This window comes from Glycine soja, chromosome 5, assembly GCF_004193775.1.
Source record: "Glycine soja cultivar W05 chromosome 5, ASM419377v2, whole genome shotgun sequence".
Lineage (NCBI taxonomy): Eukaryota > Viridiplantae > Streptophyta > Magnoliopsida > Fabales > Fabaceae > Glycine > Glycine soja.
In genome coordinates this window covers 39,984,121-40,003,666 of record NC_041006.1, presented here as the reverse complement: position 1 = coordinate 40,003,666, position 19,546 = coordinate 39,984,121, and the positions used below count along the sequence as shown (strand labels likewise).

Here is a 19,546-nt window from a genome sequence, read left to right as displayed (position 1 = left end):
AAATTCTAGTATTTTTTTCTATATGATTTTAGTGTTTTCCTGTATATGGAGTTCCATATACTACAAATTAGAATACATAATTTGAAGAGTGAGGCTCTAATTCTCCTCGCTCTCTCAATTAAATATATTTTTAATATTTTTTCTTCCCCTGTATTTCTCACATTACTCTCGCAATTAGTAAGGAAAAAAATATCAACTATCTCAAATATATTCATTTTATTTTTATCTATATACTTAATCTTTTAACCACCTAAATCTTTATTTCTAAAAATAGAATTTTAATAGATTTACCCATTGAGATGGACAATGATCTAGCACAAGCATGATCAACATTTGAGAAAAATAGTTACCATTTTCGGCTGTGTCAAAAGACATACAGGCAAGGTAACCAAACCAACAATTATACATGTAACAAAAACCAATCATAAGTTACCATATCCTCACTGTCTATACACTCTCAAGAACAAAAAAACAGAATCCACTCCGCTCCAATAGCAAGTGACCACTTCAATCACATTGGTACAAGCAAGAATGATTATCATCTCAACAATTTCCTCGGTTCCATATCTACATCATGATGTAGAGCAGCATATCACCAAAACAAAGCACCCTAATGCAGCAAAGGAATTCAGGATGCCAAAAAAGCAGCCAAAATTTGGCACTCAACACTTGCAGCATGTGTATGGTTGTATATTTACACAAAGAAGTCCCATTCTTCTGTCCATGTCTTGCTACTACCCTTTCATTTCAAAGGCACTCAAGAATAGTTGCGAATTATCTGGCCACATCTAATCTGTCAATCACATCCAATGCTCTTTTTTTGTCAATACCAAAATCAATAACAGGAAGCTTAGACAAAATTCTATTAAAAGATAATTCCTTGCTTCTACTTGTTGATGAATAAGAATAACTGCTACTCTTAGTAAGTCTGTCATTATCTGTCTTCAAACTGTCAAAGTCCAAGCTTTTACTGATCCTTCTTATGTGAATTTTATTACTAACATCTTGCAGCATTTTCTGCTCGTCAGTTGTTAACAATGGCAGTAAGGCTTTTGTTGATTGTTGACTTGTAGTTTGAATGGCAGTGCCAACATGAGACTTTAAGGTAGACCTCGTTTCTCCGGTATCAATGCCATCTTTACTTTTGATGGCCAAGCGGTGAAGCCATATGAGAAGTTCAAGAATATAATTTTCTACTTTAGCTTTATCGGCATGGTGAAGCGTTTCAATCCGCATCACATCAGCCTTCATGGTCTTCTTATTTAGCTCAGAACTGCAAGAATCAAACAAGAATTTGAAAACAGAAAGGAGAAGCATAAAATTAGAATAAAAAAAAGTGGAAACTGGTAAAACATAAAAGTTTTTATTTCAAAAGAGAAATAGAAGATTGTTGCTTACCCAGTGCTTGCCCACTCCCCTACCCAACCAAAACCATGATGTGCTCTGAGTCAATTTTAGAGTAACCAACCAAGAGAACAAACGGTTAGTTTATATAGAAAGTAAATGAACTAGTACTAAAAAAAAAAATCTTATTATTCGACAAAAAAATCTCAAAAAGGTAGTACAGAGCTAGACATCTTACTTGGCCGTGTTTGTAGCAATCAGAACCAGCCAATGCAATGTTTTCTCCATCTCTTCTTTAATATTTGATATGGTGAGCTGCAGGAAACAGACAACACAGGGAAATAGTAAATACACAATAACAAAAACTAAATTTATGTAGAAAATTTCCTCATTGGTCGAAAGTAGAAAGCTGAAAGCCGAAGAGAAATACTAATTTTGTTGATCATTATCCTTTCCATTCAAATTATATATGAAGTTGCAGTATGTTAAAAATCTAGGAAGGTCATAAGGAAAGACCTATGGATTATTAAGTATTGAATGTTAAATCCATGGTATTAGTTGAGGATTGATTATGGGAGAGAGATTCAGTCTGTTAAATAGGGTGCTGATTGAGGGGTGATTAATCAACAATAACAAAAATACAATTGTATATTTGACCCTCTAAAGGCTTTTATATCCTCTCGATCTCAAACTTCTTCAGACCACTATCTTGTCTCAATTTTTTAACAGTGGTAATAGAAGAAAGTACCAGCAGATAAGACTGTACCTGCTTTACGACATGAAAGCTTGGTAATTTGGAACGCAAAGCTGATTTTATATTAGGAGGCAAGCTCTGATACAATGCATCCCTTGTATTTGCAGGCATAGAACTGGATCTGGCAACCTGAAAGCATCAACAATGGCTAAGTACAATGTTCTTCAGTGCATAAGCTTAATTGCACGTGGCAGTAAGAAGACAATTATTTGAACAACTATGAACTAGAATAATTACACCTGATACAGACCAAGAACTCCAAAGTGATCAGAGCCGCAAACAAATCATATACCGATTTGCAAGCAAATGATAAAAAATAAATGTACAACCTGATAAATGCTCAAGAGTCTTAAATAAAGAGTGGCCTAGTTCCCTATTACTCTAGTTGAACATTTAACCAAAAAGATATAGATAAAGCATACTGTTTGTACTAAACCAAATTATGAAATAGACTAAATAAAGAAGAAACACTTACAAGAGTATCAATTTGGAGCACTATATTAGCATAATGCAAAGCAAGGCCTGCAGGACCCAATTTTTGGCGACTGCTGATGGTTTGAATTAATGGTTTATGGTCATCTGCAGGTACCCACGGATAAACACCATTACAATCATGAACAAAAACACAGCTTTTTGGAAGAGTAATTTGATGAGAAAATCAGATTAATCTTTCCCTCCCTTCTTTTTTCTCCCTTTCAAATTTTAAGAATTTCAGAGAGCTAAAAAATAAGGGTAAAAAGGATGAAATTTGCAGTGGCTATCAATGATATCAAATAAGTTATTTTATAGATAAATAACGATTAAATTAGGTGATACTAGAAGAGTATAATACAGCAAGTGAAGCAAGTATGATCCTAATGCCTTAAGTGGGTACATACCTTCAGTGCCAAAGGCATTGTTTATCTCCAAATGCAAAAAATGGACTATCTCTACAAGCTTCTCCATAATCTGTAATCCATTAGATTATGAATTATACTCTACTTTTCTCAATTTTCCATGTATGTTATGCTCAAAAAGAACACACCTCTATCAATAAAAACATTTTAGAGTCTGTGTACTTGTTATTGCATTATACATGGATAGAATGCAATGAAAGGATAAAACATGTCAAGTAGACGAGAATAAGAGATGATAATCATTCATGTACAATAGTAATCTAAACATACCTCCTCCAAACTTCTGGACCAGAGTGACTTTTTTTTCAAATGTTTAACTTGCTTTTTTTGACTTTTAAGTTCTGCCCTCAAGATTGAAAGGCCATCACCTACATGATGAAGAGAGAGTCAAGATTTTATGCATAACAAATTACCTATAGAAATATTGCACAATGTAACAGTCAAAACTTCTAGGTCAGAGTGACTTTTTCTTTGAAAGTGCATTATACAATAACCAATCCATTGTGCCTTCATGCACATGCTCAACAAGAATACACAGTGCAGGCTCTAAACTTTCAAATAAAATATCTATGAAAATCAAAAGAATGTGCTTTGGCAGCTGTGACATGACTGAACAGTCATACACTTATTCTTTGATGGGGGTGACTTGCCATGGGATTACTTACCCAATGCAAATGACAGCATTCAGAACAGAAAAGCCAATTTATAACAGCTAAACAAATCAAACCTAGTTTTTCTATCCATTTCAGAATCTATAGTGAATTAATTCTACTCCCTACCTGTTTAGTTTGATAACAATCACAGTAGTTAACATAGGAGTAGTACAAATCCTGGAAGTGAATCAGCCAGAAACATTTGTGTGTGACCATAAGTAAAAGTCAAGGATCATTTTCACTAGAAATCTGAATAATTGAACAAGTAAAGCAATTGGTTTAATTTATGTGAATCTTAAACCGTGGAATCAATAACACAACATTTGGGGATCATTTTCAATATAGCCACAACAAATAGTAGATAACACTATGATATATCTTTCTCCACCATTTCAGAATCAATTATGTTCAACATGTCCTGTTCAAATTTCATACACTCCACCATCTAAATGTTTATTTTACAATACCAAAATTAATCTTCTCTTTCAAATTAAAACCCTTAATAGAATTTTGGATTTTATGTCAATAATTGCTTGTCACAAACAAAAATTGCAGATTATGTCATAGGTAGTACTCTTCAATTACCACTTTGAGCTGCACCTGAATTATCATCCTCTTCACGCTTATGCTGATAATCTTGTGCAAATCTATCCAAAGCATGTAACTCATGGTATAATTCCTGAGGCCATAAAAATTGATTTTCCAATTTCTTTCAGACTTAAATCCCACAAACACAAAAAGAAATAAAAAGACAGTTGAATGAATTAAAAATGCAGGGCAACAAATACAGTTCCTACCACCTCAGCTTATTTACCAAAACCATCAGTATATAAATAAGTATATAGAATACTTTCACAATCATTTATGAAGTTATATTCCTTCAACAATAATCAATTTGTACCTACTCAACCATCACAGAAAAAGGTACAGCCAAGCATCACATTTGTTTCATTACGAAGCGTTCATGTTATTATGAAGTAGTACTGAACTACTCATATATGTTGATGTCTGATATATTAGAATACAAGCTTTACAACAAGGTGATGATAGAAATTATAACAGTATAACACCCACAGATTACAAGTTGAATTTGAATACAGTAATTTCAATTAACTTTGAACATAAATCATGGTACAAATAAGAGACACAAAGTTGGAATAGAGAAAGTGAGGGATATGTAACACAGGTATAAGAAAAGTAGTGAAACACCTTTAAATCAATTTCCTCAACAAGAGTACAAGAAATTTTTGGCAAATAGTACAAAAAATTAAATTTTGGTATAAAAAAAATCCAATTAGGAACAATTAATTACTGAAGTATTTAACAATATTCAAAGAGTGGTTAAAATGTAACCATTTAGTGATTGAACTAACCACCTGAGTGTTTTAATTTTACAAAATAAATAAATAACTCCATTCACATTTTCAGCTTCAAAAGTAACCATCTTTTAGTAAAGAAATACACTCACAGCTGTTAACTGAACCAACGTCATCAATTGTTGCATTAGTAATTCTGCCTCCTCCTTTGGTTGTCTTTGAGAATTAAGTTCTCTGCTAACTCTAAAATTTACAATAAAAGATGGGTCAGAATGAAAATATGAAAGGCTAAAATTTGTTTTCCCGAAAGGCTAAAAACTTAGATGAATTGAGTGAGTACAATTTATATTACTTCTCAAAGTATCGGTCCAAGTTGTGCCACTGAGGATCCTTTGAACGATTTCCAAAACGAATTACCTCATCAGAAAAGACTTTCAACTCATCCCTGGAAACATAAATCAAAATCACATAAAGTTTATCATTTTATAAAGTCCTGGTAAACTAAAATAGTTGTTGGTCAGGTCATGAAACAGAAGCCCCCCTTGTTAGGAATTTGATTTAATTCAATAGTGTTACCTTTTGTCTGCAGCAACAATCCTTAGAAGCTCATCCATATCCTTTGATACTAAATCTTGCACAGCCTCTAATGGAAGCACCTCTTCTTTTAAATGCTTAATACTTTTTGTCGAAAGAGATTCCATAAGACTAAAACCCTTGACAATAGTGTTTGCAACCTCAAATGCTAAAATACCAATTTCATTCCCCTTTGTCACAGCTCCAGATACAAACCCACCAGCACTTAAATTTGTCATACTGCTTCCAAGAGTGTCCAAAACGTCAATACCAGCTCTGCCCAGGCGTAAACTCACCTCTGAGACCTGAAATAGAAATATCTCAGTAGATAACTTCAATTTTACTACCCTATGCTAGTCTACTTATCCCTTTTCTACTTAAAATAAAGGAACACTATAATGAAGAGTAAGCATGTTTGGCAGTGGAAATTTAAAAAATAAGGGGAAAATGACAAAAAGCAAATCAAAGCAGATTCAACCAGTATAATGAAGATGAAAAATACAAAGAATGTGATGTTCAGACAATAGAAGGAAGTATTTCAACCAATTCAATGGACTACTAGTCCAGGATTCATTTATTTTAGGACATTGGTTACTCAAACTTTCAGTTTTCTCTTATTATTTCCATTGGCAATTCATCAACGTCCCAATATTTCAAATTCAACAATAACAATGAAATTCCTAAGATGGACAATATGCTTTACACAAGCAAAGCAAAAAATCCTAGTAATGCTATGGCCAGAAAACCTAAGCTAAGACTCAAGTAAACATAAACTGGGTCAATTAATCTGTCCAGAAACTATATATCCCAAGACCCAAACAACTAGGTTAAGAAATTCTAAGTTAAAAATAACATAGAAAGCCTAAATCTCCCTAATCCCCAAATTATGAATGTATCCATCAATCTTAAACAGTACTTTCTCATACTACATTTCTCCCCTCATGAAGAAAACTCGTTCTTGATTTGAAATAAGGATGTAACAGGAAAATGTAACAGGTGGCAGTGGAACAACCAAGGATGAAATTGGGAAATAACAGAAAAGTGAAAAAAATAGTGGCTGAAACAAAAATGGCAATAGGTGGTGGAAGAAGAAATGATAAAATCACCTTAGAATTATAAGATCAGTGGTTTGCTAATAACAATATCTTAAACAGCAATAACATTACTAAGACCAACCTAGGTAATGCGTTTCTAAACTTAATATAGTTGTTCCAAACATGCTTTTATGAAGTGACTGCAATTTGAATGAAGGTTGTCTCTAATAGTAAACTGAAGAACGGCAAGAATAGTTAAACTAGTAAAAATCTCCAAAGAAACTCAAATACTTAATATTCATACTCAACAAGGGTGAAATCCCTAAGCCCAATAAGGCTGCTCAAACAACCCCAATACTGATTAGGACAAGGCAACCTAACCAAACCTTAAGACTCAAGTATACATAATCTATGACATTTGAAATTCTTCATCACACAGCAATATATCGTCTCCATTCCAAAACGTTCAAAACGAATCCTCCTTGCATAAATCCCATTCCCTAAAAGCTATTCTTTCAATCCGAATCAAATTTGTAACATAAACCAACCAAATTTTCATTGCCAACGACACCACCATCTTTGTCAATCACTTACACCTGAGAACAAAATAAACAAACAAACAAATAAAAATCTAAAGTAGTAGTCTGAGGACAACTCTACTTTCACCCTGGATCTATCTAACCCAATCCACCACCAACTGCAACATGCATGGTTCATGAGTATACCAGGCTTCTGGTGGTAGACTTAGACTACTGATTGATCAGTTCACAAGTTAAGCAAGAAACAAAATGTTACAAAAAAAAAAAAAAAAGATTGATGAAACGGAAGAAAGAGGGAGAGAAACCAAAAAAAAAAATAACCAACCTTCGCCACAGCATGCCTTGATTTTACTGACCTAGACTTGTGGGAAAAAGAATCAGTAAACCGTGGGATTCCATCATAGAAATCATCAGAACCATTCCCTGCAGCAGCAGCAGAACCTTCTTGTTTTTTCTTGTCCACTCCATGTTCCCCTGCACTAGTCAAATTACTAGGCATGCTGGTGGACTTGTGGTTCTTACCATCAGATTTATGTTTATCAGAATGTCCATCTGATTTGGCAAACACCTTGTCACCTTTGGCAGACTTTGAACAAAGACCCCCCATATCAAAATCTCAATCTTTGCACAGAAAAAAAAAAAAAAAACTCTTCTGGCAGCTCAGTTCAGCTCAGCTCACCCAAATCAGGAACCGATATAATTATAATAGACCACCCTTTTATTTGTTTGTTGTGCTCAATAAAGAATTATATGGCAATAATAATTGTAAGGAGAAAGAATAGGTGGAAGTTTGAGTTCTGGGAAAAAACATGCAAGTTGAGAAAGAAATTAAACAGTTCCAGATAGAGAATAGAAGAGAGGTGGAAGAGGTAATGGGACTGAGACAAAGATTGAAACTTTGGGAAGAAAAAACCCACCCTCAACTTCTCTTTGGTTGCCAAGAATATATAATATATAATATAATATAATTGTCCTTTATTATCATTATAAATATAAGATTAATGATGGAATAGAAGAGAGGGAAATCATAATTTAGTGTTTTTGTGAGAAAACAAGAAGAGAAATGGGTTGAGTTATGTTATGTTATGACAATCAAAAGGACATGAATGAGGCGGCGGTTCTAGTAGGTTAAGGAGTAGCAAGTAGTAAGTAGTAAGCAGTAAGCAAACTGCCTTGGACTGCCAACATTGGAACTGGTCATGTTCAACCTTGTCGCTTCAACATTTTTTTAAGATAATAATCAAACGTAAATTTGGTTTGCTGCATATTAAACATTTCCATTAAAACAAGATAAAACTTTAAGTAATTTAATTATAATACTTAACACCAACAAAACTGAAACTAAGAGTATATTGTTGTATCCGTTTCAAACTTACTAGTACGTTGCTAGCAAAACGTTTGCAAAAGCATTACACATTTAATTTGCGTTATAGTGTGTTTGGAAACAAGTTAAAAATGATTAATGTGATTTTGTTTTAAACATGGATCTTTAATGTAAAATCAAACACGCATGTAGATCGTTGGATCTATTTTGAAATTTGTGCGACAGCAATTAGATGGAAAATTAAACATGCACTAGGTCATGTTCATTTAATTCTCCAACTTCACTTTTATATTAGTTTTCAAAATCACGTGTGCTAAATTAAGCAATAAGTAGTTGTCCGAGTGTTTATGAATTTGAGTTTCTTATGCAAGTGGTTAGAAATTTGACTATAACTCGTGCATGAAGAAAATATGGAGACAGTTCACTTTTAAGAACCTTCCGATCATTGAAAAAAATTAGTCCAGTTGAACTTAAAATATTTCTTAAATTATATGGGTATTAAAAAACAAACATACCAAAGTAGCTTTTAGTATTTTGAAAATTTTAATTTAATTTATAATTCTAGTTAATGTTAATCAAATTTAAAACATTTGAATTTTTTAAGAAATAATGGTGATATAAAAAAACACAAATATAAACATATAAGCGTAAAAAAATTACACATATTTGTTTGTAAAATATATATAGATTTAATGTTATTATTGTTGTTGTGGAATTGATTTAAGTGATTTTGTATGTTGGATTATTAATGGATTTATTGGAATAATTTTATTTGATTTTTGAAAATTATAATTGTTCATTTGGCTTATAGTTTTTTAGAATGAGATTAGTTCAATGGTTTTGTTGTTCATTGTGGTGTTCATTGTTGCACACCAATTTTCTTTTTTTTTAATCAAAATTGTTCCATATTTGAAGGAGGAAGATAATGATATTTTTAGAAGAAAAAAATACTTATTAAATGTCGCGTGTACTGCAGGTTAAAAAGAGTTTCATATGTTCTTAAATAGTTTCCTTCAAAAAAGTTTTTACTTTCCAGAAAATGTCTTGGTAAAAGATATAATTTCTTTGAATTGAGATTTATTTTTAAGTAAGCACATAACTCAACAAGAAATTTTCATACCAATTCAATTTCTAATGAATCAAGATAATCATTTCTTCTGATATAAAAAAATAGTTATTATCTATTCTTCCATAGTAAGAGAAGTTGATTGGGATTGTTTAAGCAACTCACCCAATCCTTGACCTCTTGCTAGTCAATTTTAAGTAGCTTTATCGAAATCAGAAATGAATTGGACAAAACTTATAATTTTGTGAATTGTGCTAATTTCAATTTAATTTACCATACTTGCTTCATGACTTTAATTTGAGCCGCCCATCCAACTCTAAAAATGGAAATACCGAAACTTTATATGCATATACAATACTTAAAATTTAAAATTAGTAGTTAAACTAAAATAATTTTATACACTGATGCAAGTTAGTAGTTGTATTTGGGGATGTTTCTTGTTTTGCTTGTTATTGCCATTTATAGGCAACTCAAAATAAAATCATCTAGTCCGCAAGTCTCACCTTTTTGGCTTTTCCGCGTATACAAAATGTGTACGGGGAAAAAATAAAATAACAATTTATGAAATACTACTAATTAATATGATTTTTCTAACTCGTTGATATAGAAAAGGCTAGAATATGACATATTGAAGTTTTCTTCTCTCTAGCTATTGTTTTCGGATGAGTATATCTGTATATGTTTGCAAAATTAGTTATAATTAATTTTAAATTATATTTGTGTGCTTTTTTTGTAAAAGTAAATGAGTAGTAAAATTTAAAATATTTTTTTAACCAGTTCAAAAACAATTCAAAATCAATATCTTATAGATTTAAAATGAATTCTTTAACATAAGACCAAACTATTTATCTGAAATTACATTAAATGATATTTGATCATAATTTTAAATAATTTGTATTGAAAAACATAATGGTAAATAACTCAATATGAAACCAAATACTGGTATGGATTAATATAAGAAAAACCTAACCTTTTGGTAAAAGAAAGTATCCTTGGTAAACCCTAAAACAATTGTCCATCTTACTGGTGAACCAACATGATACAAACCAAAAGGCATTGCCATTCTGAATCTGACAAATGGCAATGGATAAAGAAAAACCCTCCACTGCACGCTCCCCTGACCATGTGGGAACGATTGACCTATTCCCGTGTTTGTGTTCTTCTTTGAATACTTTCGTTTTATATATATATACATATACGCGCGCGCACCTTACGTACGCTTTAATTTCATCATGTCTCTTGTTTTTTCGACGCTTGAAAACTTATCCATATTTCTCTATATCATCATAATAACAATATTCAATATCAAGTTCTTTCCGATTTATTAATATATTAACAATTTTATACAAGTATTACAATATCCGTGAACAAATTAAAGCCACCGATATATTTCTAAAAATTTAAGCCAGAGCGGTGATAATTTAATAAATTGGGCAAAAATGGAAAATCTAGAAGGTGGCAAGGTCAACGAATGAGTGTTGAGTAGTCATGAATGGAGGAGCAAGAAGCAACTTGGGCAGACAAGCCGACTAAACAAACAAACAAACTTGTTTACTATGAAAGCCAAGAAATCATTAGTTTGAACTTTGAACAAACAATGTAAACACAACACGCATGTACATCAGTACACATATGCAAGTGCATAGAATACAATAAATAAATCAATAGTGTATCAAATCTCTCATAAAATATAATAAACAGGTGGTTGGTAATGGTAGTGATGGGCTGGGAAAGCGACTAGTGAAGAGTTTAAATTTTCACATATGAAAAATACTTGATTTTGGAGAAAACATCTCACTTTTGTGTACTTTAAATCCCCCAAAGCCACGTAAAAAAAAAAAAAAATCCCCCAAAGTAGATTAATCCCATATATTGAATCACGGAAGATACTCCTCACAATTATATTTGTACTAAAAAAATCTCTCTGTTAACTTTTATAAAGTTGGCTTAACGTAAGGAAAGAAGAAAAAAGAAAAAAAATCGTTAATAAACAAAAAAATTACCCACATGCAATAAAAAATTAAATTAACAATTTCAATAAAACAAAAAAACTTTGTCTAAGTATTTGCTAAACTCCCCAACAAATTTGGCTGTCAAATCACTTCTTGTAGAATGAAACTAATTTTATTTTAACAATTTAAATTTTAAGATTTTCACAATAACAACTGTTCATTCATTTCAGGTTAGCAGTAGCATTTGTGGTGCACATTTCACAATCTTTGACTGTTTTGCATATTCCTCAAAATAGTCTAATAATTCTGTCTTGTTTTATCAATTGAAATAGTCTAGCATGACAACCCATGCATTCACCGTCCATAGACAGCAAAATTTGCTCCCCAACAAAATAAGATAATTAGTCAATTGAAGTCACAAACAATATAAAACTCTCAGAGGTTTGGACACAGTATTTGGAGGGAAAATGCTCATCGAAAAGGACAGGTATATAGTTCCAAGTCTGGCCAAAATTTGTCATGATGATCTTAGATTTATAGAAAATATATTAAAAAAATAAATTATTGATAAAAGCAGAAAAAAGAAGACAAGGTGGACAGTTGTCGCCGGAGAGAGAGAGAGAGAGTGCAGAGCCAACGAACAAATCAATGAAGACGGGAAATGTAATAACGAAAGCCTTTAAATGTTTGATTTTAATATATATGTTATTACATTTTGTCTGTATCTATGCGTTTCTAATTTCTATCTTCTCTTTCATTTGGGATAATTTTATAACTTTTTTTTAAAGAAAATTCGTAAGCTAGTAGTATTTTTTTAAGAACTATTAATCAAACACTTCTATAGAATATTATTTTTAGTCAAATAGTAAGATAGTTTATTAAAAAAGTCAAATAAGATAGTCGATTAACTTATAAGTTATCATTAGTAAAAAAAATATTATATGTTATCTAATTATCTTGTCAAACACTTGATTTTCTTTTACATCACATTAATAAGGTCAAAGAATTGAAATATAAGTGTGCAATTTTTTTTAATAAGACCATATATAATTAAATGACGAAAATGATACGCATGTGAAATAAGAAAAAAAAAGTGACAATCTTAAACTTTGACATTTTGAAAATTCATATGGTGAACTTTAAAATCTAAATTTTCAAATTGTTATTTACAAAGTAAAGTTAGGAATATATATTTTCACGTTTAATATAAAATTTTTAAAATATATATAGATATTATTTATTTTAAAAAAAAAGTAACACTCATATTATACTTAATTAATTCAATTGAAAATTGTGGTGTGTTTAATCTTACAATATATGAAATAATTACATGGCTAAAACAAAGTATTCTCATGAGCATTCATCGTTTATCATTGTCACAATTTGTAAGGACAGAAATGAAATAATATTTTTTCACGTAGGAAATAAATTTCAAATCATAATCAGGTATAAGGACAATTTTTTTAATTTAGCATAGGTATTCAAATACATGTTGAAGTCAAATCATACTCCATCAATCAGGTAGTTAGGCCGACTGACTCAGACTATGTTTGATTTATGGTGGAAGCTGAAAAAATTTACACATTTTATTTATTATTCATATTTTTTTACATTTTATTTTAATTTTAAAAAAATATTTTTATTTTCTGAATCAAACACATTTTTACGGAGTTATGTTATGAGTCTTGTTTTGTTTGACTATAATAAATGGCAAGAAATTATTTGAAAAAAAAATAATCTCGCGGACAAATATATCACATTAAAACATATATATATATATATATATATATATATATATATATATATATAAATCAAATTAAAATAAGTGTCAAGTCAAAAGTTTTAATTCAATCTACTAACTAGTAACTATTCTCATAATGATAAACAGAAATGTATATTTTTCCAGTAGGCAATAAAAAAAATGTGTTAAAGAAAAATATATGTCAAAGACTGCATGTGTACTGGCATTTCTCAACTAGGTAATGCGACATGTGCATTGGATAATTATGTAGTTTCCACAAGTTCATATAAAAATTGTTCATTTTTATTCATAACAAAAATGAAAAGTAACATTCATGTTGATTATATAAAAAATAAATTATAAAAAATGGTTAGTAAATTTTTTCAAATAAGAAAATTTTCATATAATAAATTTATAATATGAATAGAAATTGATATTTACACAAATAAAAATTTGTATTATGCAGTAAAACTATAAATAATTATAAGTATAAAATATCATAAAAAAGAAAAGCATTAAAATTTTAATAGCATCATTGTTATTTTGATTTCTTTTAAAACATTGAATTGCATAAAAAAGTATAATCCTAAATAAAATAAATAGTACTATTGAATTCAATAAAGATATATATATATATATATATATATATATATATATATATATATATATATATATCAGAGGAAAGATTGATATCTCATTTGAAGACAGAAAAATTTTCTAAATTCAAAAGTCAATAAAAATATATTACTACATAAATTTAATATTAATATATATTATTAACATAAATAATTATACATTATTAATTAACTAAAAAAGACTTTAAATATATTTCCTTTGTCCCAAAATATTTGTTTTCCTAGGTTTCATTTACACAAATCAAGGAACGAAAACCAATAAAATGATGAAAGAAAGATATAATTTTACAAAATTATTTTTATTATCATTAATTTACTTATAAATTGCGTTGTCTTTTATTAATATTATAACAAATATAAGTTAAAAAATAATATTAATATTACATTGAAAAATTAAAATGATTATTAGTATGTTTGGGTCAACTTTTCTTAGAAAAAAGTTGTTTTCAAAATAAGTTAAATGTCTGGGATGGTAACTTAAATTTTTTAAAATATATATAAAAAAAGAAATTATTTTCATGAATCTGAAAATTTATAGCTTATGGTTGTTTTTTCACGTTTTTTATTTCTACTATTTTCATACTCTTTTACTTTAATTAGTAGAATTTAATTTTTTTATTACATCCAAACAAAATTAATTATTTTTAAATCAATTTTGAACAAACTTACCCAAGCCTAAATTGAATCTAATTATAATCAATTATAACAATATTTGATTATTTAAATAATCTAATTTTTGTAGCTGCTCCAAGCACACCATTTTTATTCTTATAAAAGAATTATTTCGAGGTGAAGGAAATAATAGAATTTAGAATATATCACTACAAAAATTAAGAAATTTGAATATGATGAAAATTCAGCAATTAAATTCCTAATTCGTATGGAACAAAGTAATTGAGCTACTTTGGACAGTGAAGAATAAATGGAGAGGCTACTAATGACAAACTTTATCTAGAGATGCGACCAAAGCCAAGGCCCGTTCCGACAGACAAGAGCGACAGAATTTTAATTGATTGCAAAATAGAAAAAAAAGAAAGTGAAGCGTGTTAGTTAGTTAGTAGTTGGTGCGCTGCGTTGTGAGTTCGAAAGTGAATCTAGGAGAAGAAGGAGTAAACAACACAACCAACAAACATCTTCGATCTTATTCTAGGGTTTCAATTGTGATGTGAATCTAATGAATGTAACGGGAAAAGACTGTAGATAGATGAGCTCCAGCAATTTGACGGGGTTTGTGTTGGCCGTGCTTTCCAGCGCTTTCATTGGCTCCAGCTTCATCATCAAGAAAAAGGGTCTCCAACTCGCCAGTGCCAATGGCCCACGTGCCAGTCAGCCTCTCTCTGCTCTCACCCAACTTTTTCTTTTCTTTCTTTAAAAAAAAAATACATTTTTCTGGGAAATAATGTTTCATTCGTGGTCGTGTTTTGCATTGTGGTTTTTAGGTGTTGGTGGCTATGGCTACTTGCTTCAACCTCTCTGGTGGGTCGGAATGATTACCAGTATGCAACATTTTCTCTTTTCTTTGCTTTTTTACCCTTTACTTCACCCATTTCCAGATTTTTTTTTGTTGCTGATTTTGCTTTTTTGTTGTAGTGATTGTTGGAGAGATTGCTAATTTTGTAGCCTACATTTATGCCCCTGCTGTTCTTGTTACTCCACTCGGTGCTTTGAGCATTATTGTTAGGTAAATATTTATTTCCATTTTATACTATACTAAATACTATAGCTGTTTCCATTTCATGTTTTAGTCCCTATACAGTTTCTTTGTAGTGATTTTGTACTGCTACAAAGTCTTCTATATTAGTGAGAGGGACCAAAATTTTGTCAGGCATGCATGTGCAGGGACTAAAACTTATAATTTTCTCGTATAAAAACTAAAACTTAAAAATGGGGACAACTATAGGAACCACGTGAATAGTTTAACCTTATTATTAAGGAGCTGAGAATTGCTATGGATATGGGCAGTGCTGTCTTGGCACATTTTCTCTTGAAGGAGAAGCTGCAGAAAATGGGCATGTTGGGGTGTCTTCTGTGCATTGTGGGATCAACTGTTATTGTGTTGCATGCACCCGAAGAGAAATCTCTTAGTTCTGTACAAGAAATATGGGAATTGGCCATTCAACCTGGTATTCTGTCAATGTTTCGTTGATTATCCATTATGAAAAAAATGCCTAATGGTATTTTCTTGATTATTGCTTTCTGCTTTTTGCATCCAGCATTCCTCTCGTACACTGCCTCAGCAATTGCCGTGACATTGTTCTTGGTTTTGTATTGTGCTCCCCGTCATGGCCAGACTAATATTTTGGTTTATACTGGAATATGCTCGATAGTTGGGTCCTTGACAGTAAGTGACTCTACCCAGTTAACCTTGTCATATGTGATATTTTTATCATTTTGGATATTTCTGTACTTTCTAGCTGTTGACTGAGTTGTATACCATAGTCCACCATTTGTTTTATCTTTCTGATAAAATACTAATTTCTCAGGTCATGAGTGTAAAAGCAGTTGGCATTGCGATAAAACTTACACTGGAAGGTGCAAACCAGGCTTTCCACTTTCAGGCATGGGTTTTTGCAATGGTTTCTGTCACCTGCATCATTGTCCAACTAAATTACCTTAATATGGTCAGTACTATTTTTTTTTTCTGTGCATAATTTTTTGCATTACACATTAACTAGCTGTTAAAACCAGGCGTGCTTTCTTCAGATACTTTGTTGCATTCTGTTGCTTTGTTCTCTGTGTTTTACATGTATAACATGTCCTACTGAAGACAAGTTAGGCTGTTTGTGTTTGTTGAAACCTGTGATTGATGAAAACTATGTGAACTTTGTTTTCTTGTTTAATATCCTCTTAATTGTCTTCATTTTGGAGGATACACTCATTCATGTTTGCTGACCATTTATAAAATCTTGATTTTAAAATTATTTATTTTAATGATTTTCTTTGCCTTGATGCATTTGGCTACATATTTTATATGGTCTAATTGTCTAACCAAGAATTTGATGAATTCTAGGACAAGGTTTAAAATTGAGCTTTAGTTTTCATCTCCTATGCTATTGTTTGCAATCATACCTTATATTTTTTTATACAATTTTCTCTAGTAAGTAATTGATTGATTGATTGATTGAAAGAGACAGGTGCATTTTCCATAATGCAATCAATGAATCTGTTCATCCCACCACTTAGTTGATCTGTCTAGACTTATAACTTTAACACCAGTTCATTTATGAATTGCATGATTCAAAGCCACAATTTTATCAGTGATAAATAATGACGCCAGTTCATTTATGTATTGCATGGTTCAAAGCCATTTATGATTTATCACATGATATGAATGGCTTGTGGAGTTGTATGGAATCATTCAATTCTAACAACTATGGTTCAGGTAATTTTCAATTTGGAGCAGAACTCTTTTTCGAGTAACTAAGGTTGAGATTAACTTTGAATAATAAATACTGTGGTTAGGAGTGTATATGCCCAAAACACTACTTATTTTTTAACTTGTCTGTTGAGTATATGAATAAAATTTTGACGTCCAGAATCATTTGATTTTGAAATAAGATTGTTTGTCCTTCCTTTAGAAGAAAAGATCTAGCTCGTGTTGGGTTCCTGTTATATGTCTCATCTGATTATATGTAGTATGGGGAATTATTTTAGTTTGGAGACTTTGATCATACTTTTCTTGGCTTCTTAACTTTTTCTTTGATCACTAACTATAATCATGCTTGTATTGTGTTTCCTTGCAATTCTTCTGACTCCATGTGCCCATTGATTGTTCCTTTCTAAATTAAATTGCATATCCAATTTTTTAGAAACTCTTTGAAGGTTGTGAAATAATTTAGAAGCCAGAGATGTAAATCCCTTGTCCAAATAATATCTATGTGATGCTTGAGCTGAAGCCTACCACCTGCATTTTGATTTACTGGAGTGTTTCTGTTCCTTTTAGTTGTCATAATTTTCTTGTTATTTAGTCTTCAATCCTGGCTTCTATGGTGACCAACTGTTCCATGGTTGCAGGCATTGGATAATTTTAACACAGCAGTTGTTTCTCCAATCTATTATGCATTGTTCACTTCTTTTACAATATTGGCCAGCGCAATCATGTTTAAGGTTTATACTTTTCAGAAACATAATGAGAAAATTTGTGTGTGGAAGGAGACATTTTATGGTTCAAGTATTTTTTGTAATCCTGCCTCCTCTGCTTTTCTTATTTAGGACTATTCTGGTCAAAGTATAAGCAGTATTGCATCAGAGCTATGTGGTTTCATCACTATTTTATCTGGAACGACTATATTGCACAGTACAAGAGAGCCAGATCCTCCAGTCGTTGCAGGTAATACCTCTTGCACTTTAGTGTGGAGGACTTGGATGATAGAAGCTCATCATTATTCCAATCTTATGTTTACGTGGATAAGGGCTTTTCTTATGTTGTTCAATATTCTAATCAGTATATTGTACATTTGTCCTAATCCTGAATTCAATATCTGGATAGGGGTCGCATCAGATAGTGTAGGATTTCATAGCATAATAGGATATGTTTACTCTTGGCACTGAGATTGGAAATTATTTGCTACTTTCTAGTAATCTTAAGTTGAGATAACTAATGCTGTTTCCCAAAAAGTACATACACTATCTTATTGTTCTTCACATTCAGATTTATATACACCATTGTCTCCAAAAGTGTCATGGTATATCCAAGGCAACAGCGAACCCTGGAAACAGGAGGAGGATGTGTCACCCTTGAATTTAATTGCGATTATACGGCAAGACCATTTCAAGTGACAAAGGAGGCTAAACTGCATGAGGTAGATCTATCATGTGCTATCCTTCCATTAAGCTAGATATAGCACCTGCATTTTTCATATTCCTTAAGCTTGTTTATATTAAGCAACACTGTGCAGGCAGAGAGGAGACAGTGCTTCCTTTTTTGGGGGGAAATCTAGGTTTTTGTCTACTGGTAGCACTTGAAACGAAGGCTTGAGTGCTATCACCTAAGAATTAAAATGGTCCTTTGACCATGTTCATGTTTCTAAGGAGTGAGTTATAGTCTAGCTTGCTTCCTTTTTCTCAACTCTCTTGTATTTCTTCAATGTATTTCCCTATTGGTTCTTCTCACACCACCCTGTCTTTTTTATTTCTTATTATTTTTTTTGTTAAATGAAGAATGTTTCAGTGTTCTAGTGTTTTGCAGGCTGTGGAAGCTAATAATGTATATCGATCCGTGTAGTTTCAACTTTCAATTATTTAATTAATTAGTACTTGAAAATTATTGGTAGGATCTATGCATACATATGTCATAGTAGAAAACCTATTTGTGCTAACTGCTACTGCCTAGAGACCAGTAAGGTTTTGAACCAAAATGAAGTTATTCTGGCTTAAATTGTGGGATTTAGCTCATATGAAGCGAGTGATTCACTATACCGAGTACATTGAAGAAGAGTTACAGTCAGTGATTAAAAAACTACTGGAGAAGATCCAAACGACATCCTCCAAATTACAGCCATTGGTTAAAAAAATTTATAGGTTAAATTGTGGTAAAAATTAAGTAGATATGTGACAAATGTTTTAAGTTATTAACAATATCAACCTTTAGTTTTTCCAATTAATGGTTATAGGTGTGCTTTATCTTCTAAATTACACTCTTTTCATTTTAGAGAAGTCAAAAGCTATTTGTTACAATTTTTTTTTTTCGAATGGAAGGGGCAAAGCCCAAAATACAGTT

The 19,546-nt window shown here is 31.3% G+C and overlaps 2 protein-coding genes across 5 annotated transcripts; one reads left to right on the top strand and one right to left on the bottom strand.

Moving 5' to 3' along the window:
- Positions 1-294: 294 nt before the first annotated feature.
- Positions 295-8,218, bottom strand: LOC114413271. Of its 2 annotated transcripts, none has more exons than XM_028377563.1 (12): positions 7,435-8,218; positions 5,540-5,841; positions 5,316-5,408; positions 5,116-5,206; positions 4,248-4,326; positions 3,265-3,362; positions 2,977-3,046; positions 2,574-2,677; positions 2,111-2,227; positions 1,583-1,659; positions 1,399-1,443; positions 295-1,273 (listed from the first exon to the last, which is right to left on the bottom strand). In XM_028377563.1, exons 1-12 carry the CDS (start codon positions 7,714-7,716, stop codon positions 775-777), a joined length of 1,857 nt encoding a protein of 618 aa, XP_028233364.1. In that variant the 5' UTR covers positions 7,717-8,218; the 3' UTR covers positions 295-774. The 2 variants fall into 2 exon arrangements, with proteins under 2 accessions (XP_028233364.1, XP_028233363.1); XM_028377562.1 differs by having other exon boundaries at positions 4,233-4,326; positions 7,435-8,216.
- A 6,535-nt stretch (positions 8,219-14,753) lies between these two features.
- LOC114413269 (probable magnesium transporter NIPA7) lies at positions 14,754-19,093 on the top strand. 3 transcript variants are annotated; one of them, XM_028377560.1, is made up of 10 exons: positions 14,754-15,152; positions 15,267-15,323; positions 15,418-15,508; positions 15,790-15,950; positions 16,041-16,168; positions 16,311-16,448; positions 17,842-17,934; positions 18,040-18,157; positions 18,479-18,629; positions 18,726-19,093. In XM_028377560.1, the coding sequence occupies exons 1-9, from the start codon at positions 15,032-15,034 to the stop codon at positions 18,604-18,606; spliced, it is 1,035 nt and encodes a 344-aa protein (XP_028233361.1). In that variant the 5' UTR covers positions 14,754-15,031; the 3' UTR covers positions 18,607-18,629; positions 18,726-19,093. The 3 variants fall into 3 exon arrangements, with proteins under 3 accessions (XP_028233361.1, XP_028233360.1, XP_028233362.1); XM_028377559.1 differs by having other exon boundaries at positions 18,479-19,093; XM_028377561.1 differs by lacking the exon at positions 17,842-17,934 and having other exon boundaries at positions 14,756-15,152; positions 18,479-19,093.
- Positions 19,094-19,546: the final 453 nt, after the last annotated feature.

What these genes read in the sequence shown, in the direction of transcription:
- LOC114413271 (XM_028377562.1), bottom strand. Translation starts at nt 7,716, where the DNA reads ATGGGGGGTCTTTGTTCAAAGTCTGCCAAAGGTGACAAGGTGTTTGCC. An exon ending in ATTGTTGCTGCAGACAAAAG is followed by an intron (nt 5,409 to 5,539) that starts GTAACACTATTG and finishes TTATGTTTCCAG; the next exon opens with GGATGAGTTGAAAGTCTTTT. An exon ending in CAATGCCTTTGGCACTGAAG is followed by an intron (nt 2,678 to 2,976) that starts GTATGTACCCAC and finishes GGGTACCTGCAG; the next exon opens with ATGACCATAAACCATTAATT.
- LOC114413269 (XM_028377560.1), top strand. Translation starts at nt 15,032, where the DNA reads ATGAGCTCCAGCAATTTGACGGGGTTTGTGTTGGCCGTGCTTTCCAGC. An exon ending in GCTTTGAGCATTATTGTTAG is followed by an intron (nt 15,509 to 15,789) that starts GTAAATATTTAT and finishes GGATATGGGCAG; the next exon opens with TGCTGTCTTGGCACATTTTC. An exon ending in CCAGCGCAATCATGTTTAAG is followed by an intron (nt 17,935 to 18,039) that starts GTTTATACTTTT and finishes TTTCTTATTTAG; the next exon opens with GACTATTCTGGTCAAAGTAT.